Genomic DNA, 20,202 nt, shown 5'->3' on the forward strand with positions numbered 1-20,202 from the left:
AAACCAGAGCATCTCCTGCTTACAATAATGATTATGATTTCTTTCCATGCTCTCTTAAATAAATATGAATTTACTATTACTTAATAAAACCTTTCTATGTGAGTGACAAACGGTTTCAGATCAGAATGTCTTGGTGTATGTGTGGATGTTTCCACACCCAAACCAACTCTGGGCCAGGGGTGGGGGAGGCTGTCCCTCTGCCTCAGGGTGACTACGATGTCAGTTCATGTGACTGATACAGATATAAGTATGTAAAGATCCGTAATAAGGTACAATAAAGATACAGCCCAGGAAAAAGACACTGGCTTAGGGGCCGGGCAGTGGGCCACAGGGAAAGTGGTATGAGGCTAGGAAATGAGTGATCCATGTGTGTAGTAGCAAACATTTGGTAAAACTACCACCAGTGATACTCTGAAAAGCAGATAAATCTGCCCGTGAAAGCTCTCCTCTGTGACAGGAGACTGACAACGCTCCAGACAGTGGCAGCTTTGTTACTGTGGGTCCCAGAATGAAGGTACAGGGAACGTGACAAACATACTACATGGATGAGAAATATTTGGTATTTCTTAAACTATAGCAAACACCAGCCCACCCTGATTGAAAACAGAAGGGGTGATCTTCACAAATTCCTCCGTTCATCTAATCAGTTGCGGTCCAAAAGCAGCCTGAGGGCTCTGGGCAAAATTCTGTACCTGCCCCTAAGAAGAAATGAGCTGAGCTGGTGAGGAGATCCCTGACTGGGGAAGGTCCGGGCGGCTCTTAGGAACTGAAAACAATCCTACTTTCATAGAAGGGCTTAAAACAAGAATAGCATTGTTTTAGAGAAGGGAGAGATAGGAAAGGTCCTGCTATCCTGGAGCTTTTATCTCATTGCACCAAAAAAAAATTAAAACAAGAGCTTTGCCCAGAAAGAAGAGATCTAGTTAATTTTGGCAGGTTCAAAAATAGTGATACACTGTTGTGTGAAAGGAACAGGCTACACACACTATATACTGTAGGATTCCATTTTTGTTGGTCTTAAAGATGTATTTGAGTCTGTACTTATTTGTACCAAAAAAATGTAGAAATACAACACTCTAAAATGTTAACTCTAGTGTTCATTAAGCAATTAGAGTGCGGTGGTTCTAATATCTAACAGCCTAAGAAAGCAAACTAAAACCTAAGCCTGTAAATGTCAAGGTTAAGAAATCAAAACCTAAAGAGAACCAATCACAGCCAGCCTGACTTTCTCATATAATACAGCTTCTGGAGTTCTAAGCAGTCAGATAAGTCGCTGGCTTTGCTTCGGGCTCCTCTCCCCTGGCTCCTGCTGGTGGAGTACTCCTAAACACTCCTGGTTTGACACTGCCCAATTTGAATCAGTTTTGTTCAAATAAGCTGATTAAACTCTTAATATGCCTCAGTTTTTCTTTTAACATTAGACAGCCTCTGGAATTGAAATGGCTTCTATTTTTTTTCCACCTATCTGTATTTTCTGATTTTTCTTAAATGAATATATATCAATGTAAATTAGAAGTTTTCAGGGACATCTGGGTGACAGTGGGTTAAGCATCCAACTTGGGCTCAGGTCATGATCTCAAGGTTCATGGGTTCGAGCCCTGCATTGGGCTCTGTGCTGAGAGCTAGCTCAGAGCCTGGAGCCTGCTTTGGATTCTGTGTCTCCCTCTCTCTCTCTCTGTCCCTCTGCCCACTCACACTCTGTCTCTCAAAAATAAATAAACATTAAAAAAGAAATAAATTTGAAAAACACTGTGTGCTATGTATGGAATCTGTAGATAAGTGGAACTTAATTTCCCTATTATGGCGGATATTTTATATTCTCTAGCAGAAATGTGAGAACTTTACTCTTACTACAATGTTTTTAAGGGATGCCTCAATTTTCTTAAGAAATTGCTAGTTGTAATAGCTAAAACATGGAAAGAGCCTAAGTGTCCATCAACGGACGAATGGATCAAGAAGATGTGGTTTATCTATACCATGGAATACTACATGGCAATGAGAAACAATGAAATCTGGCCATGTGTAGCCACATGGATGGACCTTGAGGGTGTTATGCTGAGCCAAATAAGTCAGGCACAGAAGGACAAATACCATATGTTTGCATGTATAGGAGGATTAGGAGGAACTTAACTGAGGACCATGGGGGAGAAGAAGGGGGGGAATGGTGGGGGAAAGGGAGAGAGGCAAACCATGAGAGACTCTTGAATGCTGACAAAAACTGAGGACTGATGGATGTGGGGGGGAGGGGGGGATGGGCATGGAGGAGGACACTTGTGGGGATGAGCACTGGGTGTTATGTGGAAACTAATTTGACATAAACTATTTGTAAAAAAAATAAAATAAAAACAAAATAAAAGAAAAATACTGAAACATTAAAAATAAAGAAATTGCTAGTTGTATTACATAAACTAATAATTTTGAACAGTCTTTTGAAGCATTTTAATCACGTACCAAAACAATTCTGAATACTGCAAACCCTAATGCCTAAAAATAACAGAAGTCTTTGTAAGTGTGAAAAAGCATAAGATACGGTAATTAGAGAAAAGCTAAAAATAGACTCTTAAAAATATCAAGTTTAAGTTCTCTGTCCAAAATAAAGTCATTTAGTAAATGAGAAATATGACCTAGAGGATTGGTTAATAATAAAAGTATTCTTTGATGATTCAAACATAATAAAATGCATTCGTTTCTTTGTGCTGTATCTTGAATGTGGTAGCAGTCATATAACTATATACATCTTCCAGGATTAATAAACTATCTGCTTAAAACTGCTGAATTTTGGGGGCACCTGGGTGGCTCAGTTGGTTGAGTGTCAGACTTCGGCTCAGATCACAATCTTGCAGTTTGTGGGTTTGAGCCCCGGGTCAGGCTGTGTCTCCCTCTCTCTCTGCCCCTCCCCAAGCTTGTACTCATTCTCTCTCTCAAAAATAAATAGAAGTTAAAAAAAAAATTTTTTAATGCTGAATTTTGGTGTGTGTGAATTACACCTCAATAGTGTTGATTTTTAAAAATCGCCTTTTCTGCTAAATTTTTCAGCGTATTATTTCAGACTATTTTTTCAATGGCTTTATTACTCAAAACAATTTGTTACAGACACCTACGTGGCTCAGTCAGTGAAGCATCTGACTTCAGCTCAGGTCATGATCTCATGGTTTGTGAGTTCAAGCTCCACATTGGGCTCCGGGCTGACAGCTCGGAGCCTGGAGCCTGCTTTGGATTCTGTGTCTCCCTCTCTCTCTGCCCGTCCCCCGCTCAGGCTCTGTCTCTCAAAAACAAACCACTAAAAAAACAAAAACAAAAAAACTTGTTACGATATATAAGCTTAAAACAGAAAAAAACCTGTATATGGTAAAAGTGGACTGTCTTTTGCTGAAATCCCCCATCACCAGCACCAGGTAATACTGGCTATGAGCTTCAGGGATCCTTCCCTCCTCTCACCTCCAGCTTTCAGCAGACCATCACGTCTTGTCAACTCACCTTCCCGCACCCCTACTGTACTGTCTTACAGCTCTGCTTTCTGGGACTCCTCAAATAGATTCCTAATGGATTTCTCTGCCTTTAATCTCTCACCTACCAATCCAATCTTCGTAATGTAGAAAAAAATGATCTTGCCAAAAAAAAAACCAAAAAAAAACAAAACAAAAAAAACCAATGTACAAAGCAACAATAAAGGCCAATACAACATTTTTCGATTAAAAATATGAAAGTGCTTCAGAACAAAGTCCAAAATCCATGGCAGTAAAGACACTTAAATCAGGCCTCCCAATCAATACCAATTCCCCCCAACACACCAAAAGCCTCTATTTTCTATCTCTGCCTCTAGAGCCATCCTCTCCAATTCTGTCCGTGAAATACCTACTAATCCTTAGACACCCAATTCAATGTGATCTCCTCCACGTACATCCTCCTGGGCAGAGGCAGGAGGGACAGCTGTGTTCCTGTAACACTCAACACGTTGCTACCTAATTAACACCACTGTCTCCTCCTCCAGATGTGGATTCGTCCAGGCAGGGTCTGAATCTCCTCCATCAAGCTCAGTGGCTGGCTCACGTAAACGTAATTTATTCGTTATACTAAACACATCAAGGAACAAAAATAGTATTATTCACTAAATCCATTTCTACTTTGACAAATACAAATTAACATTTTTCTCAGATATAGCGCTTAGAAGATTTAACAATACAGAAAGAGTACCTTGTCTACATGGAAAATTAAATCCAGTTCACAGACGTTTTCAAAACACTTGTCTAACGTTTCCACAAATACCTGAAGCAAAAGAAAAGAAGAAAGGTTAAAAGCTCTTGAGAACTGCATAAATTCATTCAAACCGATCATCTACAAAGGAGACAATTCTTCACTGTGAACTAACACTTTTCTAAACTCCGCTATCACATTTGTTTTAAATTAAATATTACATTAAGTGCAACAGGAACAGTTTTAGACTATCGCTCATGGTAACTACATTGCAATACATGGACGTACAAAACAAAACAAACTTTGCTGAAGATAACTAAGAACTAGAAATTCTTAGCACCATTACTTTAAACAGCACTGAAAAAATAATCAAATCAGGCTCCCTATCTTCAGTGAGGAAAAAAAGAAAGCTTATTGGAAATATTTATCATGATAGATGGACACAGTCCAAGTATCTACCACATCTAATGCGGTCAGAGTTTGTAATAAGCAATTCAGTATAAAAGATAGCTCGAAATTATTTATGGCAAGAGCAAAGACTTTGGAATCAGACTTAACCTGAGTTCAAACTCTGTTTTGAACACTGTGTAGGAGCCTGTGTGGGAAAGGGTTATTAACACAGCAGACCTGTGATGCTCAAAACCTACACGTTCCCCATAATGGGCTGCTGACCAGACTAGCCCTTGACCTGCTCCTGGGAGCAGAGCGCTGAGCCCTGAAAGTTCTGGTAAGCATGTTCTGGCATGCCTGAGTCCTCGGGCTGCACTGTGTGCCAGTCTGAACGAACAGTCTATGCTAACAAGGTGATTTATGATGAACACCTCTTCATCTCTGAGGTTCTAGAGCTTAAGTAGGCAAGGTCAGTCACCATGGTGCTATACGCCTCTGTGACTGACCCCCACCAAAAATCCTGACACATAGGCCAGGAGTGACCATCCCTGATTGCGAACACACTGCACATACCACTGCTGGGGAATTAAAATCTATCTCCCGGGACTCTAGTGGGAAGGGACACCGAAGCTTGCACCTGGTTTTCTCCAGACACCTCCTCAATGTGCTTTTGATCTTTCCTATTTCGTACCACTGTAATAAACTCTAACCATGAGCACAGCAGCCTCGGTGTCATGTGAATCCTAGCAAATCAAGGAGATGGTCTTGAAGACCTCTGACACAAACTTCCAAAACTTAATCTATTAAATTCCCCTGCATAGGGTGTCACTCTGTTCCTATCTCTATCGCTACCACCCTTCTCAATGTACTGTCACAGACAGAATGATCACATAATTTATCATACAAAGTGGGGGCATGAGAAGTAAAATGGAGCAGCTAAAATTTTATGATTACTGAGTTATAACAGTATGCACTGTTATCATAATTTCTTAACAGCCTGGAACAAAAGATACAAAGGAGGACTGTTCCTTGCAAACGGAAATGCAGGGTTACTTTATTCATAGGTGATCCTAGAGGACAAGGAATAAAATGGAAACAGCAGGCGTCTTGCTAAAACTGCTCTTACCTTAGACCAATTTACGCAGACTGGAAACCCAAGGTTGCTTCCATCCAAGCACAAGGGTAAGACAGGTGAAACACTGTAAACAGGGAACTGTAGGACTGTAATCACTATCACTCAGGGGCGCCTGGGGGGCTCAGCCATTTAAGCATCTAACTTGGGCTCAGGGTATGATCTCCTGGTTTGCGGGTCTGAGCCCCGCGTCAGGCTCTGTGCTGACAGCTCACAGTCTGGAGCCTGCTTTAGATTCTGTGTCTCTCTCTCTCTCTCTGCTCCTCCTCCCCCACTCACACTCTGTCTCAAAAATAAACAAACATTAAAAAAAAAAATCTGTTTAAACAATGAGCATGACTCTGCTCCAACAAAACTTTACAAAAAGGTGTAGCAAGCTAGACTTGACCTGCTGTAGTTTATTGGCCCCTGGCTTAGACCAAAGTCACTTGGAGAAGTAAGAGGTCTGTATGAAACCAAGAATATGCAGTTTTACTCAACAAGTTCATTTGTGAGAAGGCTAATTATTCAGATGACCAAGTGTGGGGCATATGCGGGTCAGCCTCAAGTGACTTTCCAGTTTATTTCTGCTTTGAGGTATGTAGGAAATAAATAACATCCACTCAAACTCCCAACTTTATCTATTTTCCTCAAGGTCTTAATGACATTATACCTGGAATGGCTTTATTGATTCTACTTGAAACTAGTTCAGATTCATTTTCCTTCTTTTTATAGCGATTTCTTGTTACAAGCACTGAATAGGATAACGCTGCTTGGACCAAGAGTTGAACAAGCTTAACAAACATGAACTTCTTAGGAGAAGTAAGAATGTGAGAAGAAAAAAACTTTTCCCACCGATAAAAAAGAAAATATTTACTTTTGAAACCATGTCTTTAAGTTGGAAATGGTCTGAATTCCAATTTATAACATCATAGTTACATAAGTTATAGGAAGTAAAGCCATTTCAGTTCTGCCCTCCTCCAGTAAATTTTTCCTGAAGCATAACAATACATACTCAGAATTACACAAAGCACAAGAATGTATACAACCTGATGAATTTTCACAAGTAAACATACATGTTGTAACCAACACCCAAATCAAGTGTTGGAATATTACCAGCACTGCAGAAGCTCCTCATACTTCACTTAGTCACCATCAAAGGTAATCACCTTCTTTCTAATACAGATCTAATACTACAGGTCTGTTTTGCTGGTTTTTGAACTATATCATATGAGAGCGTATGTAACCTTTTGTGAGTGGTGCCTTTTATTCATGAATATTTTTGTGAGATTCAATTATTACNGCTACAGATCTGTTTTGCTGGTTTCTGAACTATATCATATGAGAGCGTATGTAACCTTTTGTGAGTGGTGCCTTTTATTCATGAATATTTTTGTGAGATTCAATTATTACCCAATAGCTCATTCATTTTCATCTACGTTCTGCCATTGAATGAATATACCACAATGTATTTATCCATTTCGTGGTTGACAGTTGGGGTTGTTTCCAGTATGGAGCCATTAGCAGTGCTAAGAATATTCTAATTCGTGTCTATTACTGAATGGATGCACACACACCTACTTAATGCATGCACAGAGGAGAAGTGTGGGGTCTCAGAGCAGCAGACCACCTCAAACAGACTTCCAAAGCAATTCTAAAGCTTTACACTCCAAAGAGCAGTATATGCGAGTTCCTCAAATCATACACTCTTGTCAGCACGTTATGTTGACCATCTCTTAATTTTAACCATTCTCACAGGTACGTGGTGGTTTGTTACTGTAACATCAATTTGTATTTCCCTGATGGCTATACTGACATTGAGCACCATTTCATATTTATCAGCCAGTCAGATCCCTTCTTTGTGATGTCTGTTCAAGACTTCTGCTCTTTTTTGTACCGGTCTTTCTTGCCAGTGTCTAAAAATTCTTCAATTATTCTAGATACAATCCTGTCATCTATATATATTACAGGTATCTTCTCCCACTCTGCGGCTTGACTTTTATTCTCCTACTGACTTTCTTGGAAGTTTTCATTTTCAGTATTTTCCAATTTATCACCGTCTCTAAGGTTAATCTTTTTTTTATGTCCAATTAAAGAAATCTTTGCCTACAGTAACATCAAGAAGATATTCTCCCAGAAGAAAACAAAAGCTTTACTCTTTTATCTTTCATGTTTCAACTAAATCTAGTAGAACTGATTTTTGTGTGTGGAGTGATTTAATCTCATCTTCTTTAATTTAAAATCATAATGGGGCCTGGCCAGCTCAGCTGGGAGAGCATGTGACTCTTCATCTCAGGGTCAGGAGTTCACGTGGGTGTGGAACCTACTAAAAATTTAAAAAATACATAAATAAAATCATTATTAGACCTACTTATCAGAATCAAGTTTCTAATATGCCTTTATTTTTCCATGCTTGCTTTTTCCAAATCCAATGGTTTATACTATAAGCCATGGTTTAAGCCATCAGAAGATGACTGTGCTGGTGAAAATACAGTCTAAATACTTCCCGTCACTTATGTACACTTAGAAAAGATCGGTGGAACCCACTGAATCCATGTGCAGACTATGTTGGGCAAAGCAAAAAACCACTTTCTTGGTAGCATTAAGTGCGCCACTGGCGAAGGATGGAGTAGCAAAAAATATGGCCACCAGGGAGAAAGGATGGTCTAGTGGTGAGGAAGCCAGAGAGACATCGCTTCAATCCTCCTCTGCTGCGGCCCAGCTATGTTAGACTGACTATCACCTACTCCTCCAAACTTCAGAAATGGAACACACTGTTAAGGCTGCCTATGTTTCTGGATTATCTCACAGATTTAGTTAAATAATTTTGATTAAGTGCCCAAAACACATCTAATAAAAGGAAACCAGTACTGTTCATCTGGCTGTTCAAAACATGTAAGGATTATGAAATTAAAATAGAAATAGAAAAGTCTAACTCTGCAGACAAACACTGATCCAGAAGCAAGGTAACTACCTGCTGAGGCTGGTAGGCCTTCATGATATACTTATTAATACAGAGAGAAAAGTGTCACCTTTATTTAAACCAGAACAATACCACCTTTGAGAAATGTAAATACTTAACCAAAAAAAAAAGTGTCCTGCAGTAAAATGTCATTATAACGACATGTTCTTAATTTAGGAAAAGAATTCTTAAGGTTTAAGACATCTAAATGCTAAGTCTGGTCTAAAGAAATCAAAAGCCCTCTTCAAAAAAAGTTTCCACTGGGGGCGCCTGGGTGGCTCAGTCAGTTAAGCGTCTGACTTCGGCACAGGTCATGATCTCAACAGTTTGTGGGTTCAAGCCCCGCGTTGGGCTCTGTGCTGACAGCTAGCTCGGAGCCTGGAGCCTGCCTCAGATTCTGTCTCTCCCTCTCTCTCTGCCCCTCCGCTGCTCACACTGTCTCTCTCTCTAAGAAATAAATAAAACGTTAAAAAAAATTTTTTTAAATAAACAAAAAAATTTTTTTTAAAAGTTTCCACTGGGTGCCTGGCTGGAGTCATAGAACACGCAACCCTTCATGGCTGCAAGTTCGAGCCCCATGTTGGGTGTAAAAATAAAACTAAATAATAAATATAAAAAATAAATCTTTAAAAAAAAGTTTCCATCAATTTTATTTTGATTCAGCAAAAATTCTTAATGAGAACTCCAGAGCTTCGTAGGTAGATACATACAATGAGGTGGTATACAGACAAGGTCAAGACAAAACTAATAACCTACAAACTGAAGTAAAGAAATTCAGAAAAACAAACTAATGGGCCTTTGGGGTTCTAGTCAGAACAAAAAATAGTAATAAAGGTGCTCTTGCATTATATTTCACAAAGAGATAGATAAAAAGAACAAAGTACTAAAAGTGACATGGTAAACACCACTCTCTAATGTTTCTTTTCTTTTTTTTTAAAGTTTATGTGAGAAAGCAAGAGGGAGAGAGCGAGCATAGGTGCGGGAGAGGCAGAGAGCGGACCCCCCAAGCAGGCTCCACACTGTCAGCGCACAGCCCAAGGCAAAGCTGGACCTCGCGAACCGCGAGACCATGATCTGAGCTGAAATCAAACCACACACTTAACAAACTGAGCCACCCAGGTACCCCTCTTATGTTTCATTTTTTAAACGATAAGAATTTTGGGGCACCTGGGTGTCTCAGTCATTTAAGTGTCTGACTCTTGATTTTGGCTCAGGTCACAATCTCAAGGTTCAGGAGATCGAGCCCCCTGTCGGGTTCTGCACTGGTATGGTGGAGTCTGCTTGGGATTCTCTCTCTCCCTCTCTCTCTCTGCCCCTTGGCCCCTTCCTTCTCTCTCTCTCAAAATAAATAAGCTTAAAAAAAATAACACAAATAAAAAAACAAAAATGATACAAGGTTTAAAGTCAATTTAAATAGAACAGTTATCTACTAAGTAGCAACTCCATAATCTTTGGCCTCCAAAAATTCAAAGCTTAATGGGAAAAATATTAATTACTAAGAGAATCATATTATAAGTTTTCCTGCATTGTAATAACTATCAAATTTTCCACAAAGAAACAAAAAAGATTCTGAAAAAAAAAAAAGCCACATCCTCATTGAAACAGTCTCCCTTCCCAGTGCCCTTCTAACAGCAAAATTTTCTTGTGTTTCCTTTAACTACAAACCTGTGGGTCTGGGCCACAAAGGTAATAGGAATCTGTTATGAGGCAGCTTAGTATTTAAGAGTGCTTAGAACCTAAGAGCATAAGCTTTAGCAAGCATGTCTCTATTAAAATTCCAGCCTAGCCTCTATGAAATCTAGGGTAAGTTATTTAGCTTTAAACCTCAGTGTCTTCATCTGGACATAACAATGGTACCTATGCCATACAGTTGTTTTAGTGATGAATATACATAAGGGGCACCTGGGCAGCTCAGTCCATTAAGCGTCCGACTTCAGCTCAGGTCATGATCTCACAGTTCGTGGGTTTAAGCCCCACATCAGGTTCTGTGCTGACAGCTCAGAGCCTGGAGCCTCCTTCAGATTCTGTTTCCCTCTCTTTCTGCCCGTCTCCGCTCACACTGTCTGTCTCTCTCTCTCTCTCAAAAATAAAATAAACATTAAAAAACATAAATAGACTTAAAGAACTTAGAATAATGTCTCCCCTCAAGAATATATGTGTTGGCTAGTATAGTATACACATATGGAGAAATAAAAATATGCCCTAGATAAAAGAAATACCACAAAATATCCTTAAGCAGTATCACTTACAGGGCAGACCCACCCCCCCTTTATTTTTTTTAAATTTTTTTCTAAGGTTTATTCATTTTTCAGAGACAGAGCATGAGAAGGGGAGGGCCAGAGAGAGAAGGAGATGCAGAATCTGAGGTAGGCTCCAGGCTCTGAACTGTCAGCACAGAGCCTGACATGAAGCTCGAACTCACAAACCATAAGATCATGACCTGAGCTGAAGTTGGACACTTAACTGACTGAACCACCCAGGCACCCTGCCACACACACCAGCTCCCCATTTAGAGTTTCATTTCTAGGTAAAAATATAATTTTTTTTTCAGGTTTGGGGATTTCTATTAGATTTTTAGGAGGAAATCTGTAACTTTAAGCGAAATACATAAATGTTAAATTGACATATTATAAGAAAGAAAAAGTCTTAAACCTCAAAACAGGAGACACAAATTTAAGAATACTAATAATATGGCAAGAGAGCTAAAAAAAATTGTTTTTAGTCAGCAGCAAGATGTTCTAGAGAGATACTGGTTTAGCTCAAGCCAAGAACCAAAAAACGCCACTGGAAATGTACCAGAAGAGCTGGGAAGGCAAACTAAACTTAACATAGATCAACTGCCTTTGAAGAACATGCTGAATGCAGCATAGGGACACCCTCCAGTACGTACTACTGCATGCAGGAGTCAGGATGTTTACGGTGTGGCGCTTACGGTGCATGAACAGCACTCGACTTGGAGTAGGACTGGGTTCTGGACCGAATTTCCACCACACGTGACCTGGACGCTAACGTGCCAACGAGGACAGTCTTTGTAAAAACAGAGCCATTTACTGTGCATTTACCTTGTGGCGGGCACTTCACGCAGAGTAAGCTCTCAACCTCAGCATGAAAAAATGAAAAGCTGACGTGAGGACAATCTGTCTTCTATACTCACGTCAAGAGGATTCTAAAAGGGTTCACATCAAGGATTCTTTTTATGATTTCTTTCTATTTTTCTTAAATAAAAGGTTAATGATAATAGCCAGAGTCTACTGACTATATGTTATAGCACTGCTATGGTTCCAAGTGCTTTAAATATTTTATTTCATTTACTCCTTCATGGTGATGTCATAAGGCAGATACTTTTATTATCGGCCACCTGGAAAAGGGTTCTAAATTAGCAAAAAGTCAACTAACTACTAACACGGTAGGAGGGAGAAAGCCTCCTTGCAGAATTCAAATTCTTACTCACTAGGCATACTGCCTCCAACAGGAAACAGTACTTGATTTTAATACAGTAAGAGGTAGTTACTCAGAAAATTCAGAAAATACAGAATAGTATAAATCAAAAATACTAACTTTGCATACTTGTACCACCCACATGAACACAGAATTGTGAAAGTAGACTGCTTGTACCATAGGAAATTTAATTACATTGGAGCTTCTCCATTAAAATGACTTAATATGATTTGTATGTTGGATTTAGAAGTCTAAGGAAGAACCAGGGTTTTTAATCAAATATTAATTTATGTTTATTTTTGAGAGAGACTGTGTGTACGCACACAAGCAGGGGAGGGGCAGACAGAGGAGCACAGAGGATCCTAAGCAGGCTCTGTGCTGACAGCAGAGAGCGTGATGTGGGGCTCAAACTCACAAACTGTGAGATCATGACCTGAGCTGAAGTTGGACAGTCAACTGAGCCGCCCAGGTGCCCCAAATACTAATTTTGAAAATGAAAATAGCCTCTGAATCATTTCCTTCTGTGCACAAAAGCTACTCGTGAGAGATTTTTAAAAACCTGTACTAACACAAATTGTTAAAATTATATTCAAACTTCTAAGCAAAAGCTGATCTCAAAATCTATCTGGTCTTGAAAAATATTCTTCTATATATATGGTACCATTCATATGACTTAAAACAAAATGAAATAAATGCAAAACCTAGAAAGATTTTCCTTATATAATTTCAACTAGTCAATACAGAGGGCATAATGGAAAATAACCATTTGGCAAACACCACAACAGTAATTCCTCAGGCAAGAAACATCGATACATCCTAAAATTAATGACCAAATGATGATTAGATAAAGGATATTCACATCATCTCAAAATTATTCCCCATAAGATACTTTCAAGCACAAAGAGGTAATAACAGAAGTTTACAGCAGACGAACCTGGCAGACACTGTCTAAACCAAGGGGTCAGAATAAACATTACAAATAGTGACACAAAATGAGACCATGTCCCTCCTGATAAAACGCACTGCAAAGGAGGTAAGAGCGCTTCTGTGATATACCCGAAATGAGGAATATTCTACAAAATAACTGGCTTGTACTCTTCAGACTGTCCAGATGTGAAAGACACAGAACGCACAACAGACAAAAATGAACTATGACAGAGTAAGGGAGGCTCTGGAGACCTGAAAACTAAATGCAATATGTGACTTGAATTAAACTCTGAATGAGAAAAGTGACATTAATGCGACAACTGGCAAATTTTCAGTAAGGTCTGTAGATTAGATAACAGTATTACATCAATGGTGATTTCTTGATTTTAATCATTATACTGTCATTATAGAAGATGTTAAATTCATGGGCTCTGGGTGAAAGTGTGATATGCAAACTTTGTACTGTATTTGTCACTCTTTTGTAAGTCTGAAATAACTGCAACATGCATTTTTAAAAACTTTAACGGAAAAGAAAATTTGAAAACCCAAGCTCAAACGGTACAAGTCTCCTCCTCTATTACCAACTGCTCCCTGAAAACCTACCATTCTACACTATGAATAAGGAATTCACCTTAAGTCAAAGAAAAACACCAACATAAGTTGAGTTTTTCTCTCTCTCAAACCTACTTTAAAGGGGGAAATTTTTTTTTTAAGTTACTTCTAGCTTCAAATTTCTACTTTCAGCACTTGAGTTCCAAAATACTTTATTTACAGGGGCGCCCGGGTGGCTCAGTTGGTTAAGTGTCCAACTTTGGCTCAGGTCATGATCTCACGGTTTTTGAGTTCAAGCCACACTTCGGGCTCGCTGCTATCAGCATGAAGCCCACTTCAGATCCTCTGTCCCCCTCTCTCTCTGCTCCTCCCCCACTCACACTTTCTCTCTCAAAAATAAACATTAAAAAAATTTTTAATATTTTCTTCACCCATTACAAATTAAATAATAACATGTCTGCCATATTCTAGGCCCTAAGCTAACTATACACATTAGCTCTAATTCTTACAACAATGTTGATAAGGTAGGCATGTGTGCCAGCACCTAGAGACAAAGAACTGAGAATGGATACAGTTAAGTAATTTGCCCAAAGTTATGTAACTGTTAGATGGTAGTATTCAAATCCATGCCACCTGACTCTATGATGCCTCCCAAGAGAGCAGCTGAGATGTTAACAAGCATGTAAGTTAGAAAAGTACCTTGAAATTCAATACCAGGATTTATCATGAAGTAGCAATGTAAATTACTGAAAAGTTAATATTTTATTTCCAATTATTGGAAAAGAGACTTCTCAGGAAAAATAAGACAACAGATTTTAGAAATGCGGAATCACTCTAACAGTGTCTGATTCAAGGTGTTAACAGAAATATTTTTCGGTTTCCTACATGTATATGAAAAGTGCATCTTACTGAAAACAGAAACTTTGAATACTATGGTAAAAGTATGGTGTAGCAAATAGAATTTTCCTAAAATGATCGCACGTATTTACTCTGGAATGCTGGGAAAATAAGCCAACTGGGCCAGGGCTCCCTCTTGCTTCAGCAAGAGGAACTGCACCAGAACTCACCCTCCCTTACACCAGGGGTTTATCTCCGCCACCCCAGGGGAGCTGCAATTTCCCATAGTCCCCAAGTGTTGGTCAGCTGGTCTTCCTAGATAATTCTTAAAAGTAACCTATACAGCCCAAATTTTATGCAGTATGCTACTTAACAAGGTGCTTTTGAGCCTACGCTTATAATCAAAGAGGACAATGACACAGGATGGGAGACAGTGAGGCTTCCCCTGGCCAGCAGCACCCACCAAGCACAATTTCCTACGTGATAAAGGGAAGATCATGGGTTCTTTCTTCACTTAAGTATTCTTGACTTATAAGTTCCTCCAATTAGGTCAATTTCTTAGCGTATAACTCTATCCCCATATAAAATTCATCTGAAGCCGTTACACAATATAGAGGATAAGAAGATGAACAAATTCTCATAAAAATAAAAAATAAAGATAAAATAGGACTTCTCTATCCAATTCAATTTGCATATTAATGGAATAATACTTCGTATGTCTTCCTTATAAATTCATGCTTTAATGGTAATATTAGCTAAAAACCACTGACTACTACTACATGTCAATCATTTAGCCATAAGCTTCATGTATCTTTTCTAATGCTGGTACCTACTCTATAGGGAAGTATTATTATTATTATCACTCCATTTTGCAGATGAGGAAAATGCAGGTCAAAAAGGTTAAGTGACTTGCACAAAGTTACACAGCCAGCACAGGGCAGAGGCTGAATGATGTTAACCATGACTAGCTTGCTCACTCTTTCTAACTCCCTCAGGAAGTTTGTAGGCAGCATATGAAAATAGGCATACTTGGGGCACCTGGGTGGCTCAGTTGGTTGAGTGCCTGACTCTTGATTTAATTTCAGGTCATGATCCTAGGGTTGTGGGATCAAGCCCTGCATTGGGCTCCATGCCTAAGATTCATTCTCTCTCTCTCTCTCTCTCTCTCTGCCCCTACTCCAACTCACCTGCACACCCACTCTCTCCCTCTCTCTCTCTACAAAATATAAATGAATGAATGAGTGAGTGAATGAAATAGGCATGCTTTATACAGGTGAAAAAATTCAAGGTCTATAAAGATCAAATGACATGCTCAATTTTAGGTTCAATCAGCATTAGCAGGCGTAAGTAAAATAATTTCACAAAAGCCAGTCTAACATTCAGTACCAACGCAACAGCAAATGCTATACATGGAGCTCTGGTTTATACACATATTATAACATGATGCGTGATCAAACATCTTTTTTAACCTCAGCTGTTAGTACAATAGGGAAGAACAGGTTAAGATAGGCTGAGAGGGAAAGGTTAGGACCTGAGGTCCCTGGGTGGGGAAAAACGTAGTTTGTACCAGTGCTGGGAGCTTCTGACCACAGCAAACCCCCTTGTGCATAAGGTCCCTCTTAAGAACGTAACAGACACAACCTACTCCCCGCCTCATGTTTCCCTCAGGAATCTGACAATCAAGATACCTAATGAAAATAAATAAACCACAGGGACGCCTGCGTGGCTCAGTCAGTTGAGCATCCGACTTTGGTTCAGGTCATGACCTCACAGTCCGTGGGTTTGAGCCCCGCGTCGGGCTCTGTGCTGACAGCTCAGAGCCTGGAGCCTGCTTCGGATTCTGTGTCTCCCTCCCTCTCTCTGCCCCTCCCCCGCTCACTCTCTGTCTCTCTCAGAATAAAGACATAAAAAAATTAATAAGTAAATAAATAAAATAAGTCAACCACAAAACTTATGCTATACGAGGAACAGTGTGACCAGTCTGACTCCTCACATAATGGAATGGAGCCAATCAGGAACAGCCAGCCCAGCACCAAGAGCTCTCCAGCACTAAGGGCAGAACCCGAGAAGAAACAAGGGGGAAGGGGGGGGGAGGCGACCAGAACCTTATAAAACAAGGAGCCTTGCCCATAGTCGCGGGAATTCACTTTCGAATGTCCCCTCTCTGTAAGGAGAGCTTTCACACCACTCTTCCTTTCTTACACTCTAATAATTTCGCCTGCTGCTCATTTTGTGCCCAGCTCTTTCATTCTTCAAAGCGGCGAGACAACGAATCCCGGGTACTGAGGTAAAAAGTCCTGCAACAGTAGCACTCAATTTTTTCCTGACTCCAACTGAACAAGACCTGATGCTGATGTAATTGCTATGTGGAGTACAGAAAACTGTAACAGAATTTGGAATTATCTAGTGAACTTTTATGCCTCCATTTATTATCGGCTTGGCATAATAAATTAATTGAGGACAATATGACTGCTTATAAATAACCAATATCAATATTTAATGAACCTCTCATTCTCACTCTGTAAATATTTTAACACTTCCACTGAAGATATGCTACAACAGAAAGACTAAAAAAAGCCAGGTATCAAGTGTGAAATTTGCTGATATGGCAGTCATTATGACACTACAATAATACGTATCAGAAAGAAAAAAGAATCACCTTTTCCCCAACTTACTTACAAAGAATTTTTAAAAGGAACAAAAGAAAAACAGGAGCTGATGTTACTCGATTTGGTGATATAGTGGCCTAAATTCCACAGGGAATTTAGTAATGATGCATTCTCTCAGATTTCACACAAGATAAAACGGCAGATCTGGGACAGCATTATGCATACCTTAGAAACACAAAACCTCTGCATAAAAATACTCCCAATGATCATTTGAATGGTATCATCTTCAACATTTGAAAAAAGCAACATTTAGCATGTTTCTGAAATATATGTTGATGTTTGGGATGCCTGGGTGGTTCAGTCGGTTAAGTTTCTGACTTCAACCCAGGTCATGGTCTCATGGTTCATGAGTTCGAGCCCCACACTGCACTGTCTACTAATAGCATAGAGCCTGCTTGGGATCCTCTGTCCTCCTCCCTCCAGGCCCCTCCCCTGTCTGGGCTCTTCTCTTCTCAAAATAAACTTGTTTTTTAAAAAAGCATATGCTCATGTTTTAGGTTTTCTTGATCCATTCTTTAAATATGCAAGACCAAGAGGTTTTGATCTAAACTCTCTTGATTTATAATTTTCCATCTCTACTTCTGACACCACACTTGACTTTCTTGAAGCTAGGGGATAGACAAAGCAAGAAAATCAGTTCTAACTAAGCTTCTGATTAGCTGTTTCATGAAACAGAAGCAGAAACTATAAGCTACTCTCTTCCATCTTTATTCATTCAACCAACATTTTTAAAGTGACTGCCTCATGTGTGCTCAGCGCTCCCTCTTAGGTATTTAATGTTCCCTGGTAACCGCGGGGGAAAGAGCAACTGCAGAACTTCCAACGTGTTGGTGATAGCAGTACATTTAATTAGTCCCTGTAAGTTACAGAAGGTTTTTTTTTATGACATGAAAGAGCAACATGTGATAACTCAATCGGATCCTCTTAGAAAACCAGCTCTAGCCTGTAGTAACAGGAAGATGACACAATACTCCTGAAATCCTCTTTTCTGCGTCTGACCTAATATCAAGACAAATTATCAACAGCTGAACAGCAATGGCTAAACTATTTTACAAGACAAGACCTAGATTCCACTTCCCAGAAACATATCATAGGATTTACTTCAGATTCACACAGGATATTTGTTCTTTGACAACTCCCCATATAATTCTCTTCTGAAGTAAAACCATGAAGCTATCATAACCATTAAGATCAGCCACAGCAACAAAAAATAATCACTGATGATGGCTTAAATCCCAGGACACAAGTATAAAGTACTTCTGATTTGTCTCTAGGAAAATGCAGAATTGTTTCAGTCTTTCTTAACTGCAATCTTTCTCTTACAGAGTAAATTTGAAACATTACTTTCCTCGTTTGTTCCCTCTCCTAACATCAGTAGCTAGCTCGGGAAAACCAGGTGTTTTGGAACATAGTGCGTATGTCTACCACTCAGTTGCGGACAATGGAAAGAGAAACAGAAAGCACAGCTTCGTATTAACAAATGATTTTCTAAAAAACACAAAGCTTCTATGAAGTAGTGCTGTAATGAATTAACTACTACCATATGGAATAAACCATATGCCACAAGAAATGTGTCAATGAACAAACTTAAAAGGCAATGCAATACCAGGTTCTGATTAACCCTTAACCCCTAAATAATCAATACATAAGTAACTTTGCTTCTCTTTCTTTACTAGAAAAGCCTTTGGGAAAATCAAACACAATAAAACTTAGCAGTGTTTCTCAAGGAGGCCCCAGGAGGAAAGTGAGTATCTATCCAAGGGCTCGGGAGGCATATTCACCTCAAACTCAAAATTTCTTTGAAGTTTCCTCTTACAGCTTTAAGTATTATAAAAATTTCTATTCTACCTCATAATACAAACATATTTTTCTTAAAGGTGTCATTTCCTCACCACCAATTAAAAAAATGAAAGAGCAAGGGCGACTGAGTGACTCAATCTGTTGAGCGTCGACTTCAGCTCAGGTCATGATCTCATGGTTCATGGGTTCAAGCCCCACATCGGGCTCTGTGCTGACAGCTCAGAGTCTGGAGCCTGCTTTGAATTCTGTGTCTCCCTCTCTCTCTGCCCCTCCCCTGCTCGTGCTCTGTCTCTCTCTCTCAAAAATAAATTTTTAAAAATGAAAACAAAATGAAAGAGCAAGAATGTCTGCTATGATCACTTTGTGGTTTCACAGAACTCAGAAACCCACCTCTTCCTCAAAACCAGTTTTTAAACCCAGTTTAAAACTATGGGTCAAGAGTAATTGGGCATATGAATTGTTCCATTTATTGCTTGTCTTTTTTTCATTATTAACAATATTTGATACCAAAAGCCTTAATGTAGCCACTTTTACTATTTTTAAAATTTTTTTTTAATGTTTTATTTATTTCTGAGAGAGAGAGAGCATGCGAGCATGAGCAGGGTAGGGTCAGAGAGAGAGGGAGACACAGAATCCAAAGCAGGCTCCAGGCTCTGAGCTGTCAGCACACAGCCTGACGCGGGGCTCCAACCCATGAACTGTGAGATCATGACCTGAGCCAAAGTCGGATGCTTAACCGACTGAGCCAGCCAGGCGCCCCCACTTTTACTATTTTTAAGCTTTGGTACTCAGAATTACCACCAACGTTGTCTGCTTTGGTTAATTGCTCATTTACTCTCTCATACTAATGAGATCTCCAAGCATGCACACTTCTTGCTGATGTTAAAACCATGACCCTTATTTGGCACAGAAAACTTCTTCTTTAAATGTAGCTTTCTCCAATCGACTACGATGTGCCTACACCATGCCCCTATGTTTTTGCCCTGTGTAGGGCCCAGAAAGAGAAAGAAAACATGTGTTCAGAGCATCCCCTCATGATAACGAGTGTGGTCAGATTCTGCATCTCCTACAGGGCTTGCGGAAGAGGAGGTCAGAGACCATGCGACGGAGATGAAGCACCTGAAGGGGCGGATGCAAACCCGCGAGTGCGGTGTCCTAGAAGCAGGGTTAGCGAGTGAGGAAGAATCTTAACCAAATAAAAGAGGACTGATGAGAGCCTCTGGATGCAGCAACAACAGAGAACCTGAATGGAATATGTTTAAGAGTGGAGAAGAGAAGGCAAATCTGAGACCATGTGTACTGACAACCGGTTGACGACATCT

The 20,202-nt window shown here is 39.6% G+C and overlaps 1 protein-coding gene across 1 annotated transcript in view; it reads right to left on the minus strand.

The window, feature by feature from the left end:
- Positions 1–20,202, minus strand: part of AP3S1 (adaptor related protein complex 3 subunit sigma 1) — a 63,866-nt gene that overhangs the window by 21,238 nt on the left and 22,426 nt on the right. Inside the window, exon 5 of the mRNA XM_077746325.1 lies at positions 4,195–4,266. Coding sequence (XP_077602451.1) covers positions 4,195–4,266 — 72 coding nt within the window. The remainder of the gene's footprint in view (positions 1–4,194; positions 4,267–20,202) is intronic.

This window comes from Crocuta crocuta, unplaced genomic scaffold, assembly GCF_008692635.1.
Source record: "Crocuta crocuta isolate KB4526 unplaced genomic scaffold, BGI_CrCroc_1.0 scaffold218, whole genome shotgun sequence".
NCBI classification, from domain to species: Eukaryota; Metazoa; Chordata; class Mammalia; order Carnivora; family Hyaenidae; genus Crocuta; species Crocuta crocuta.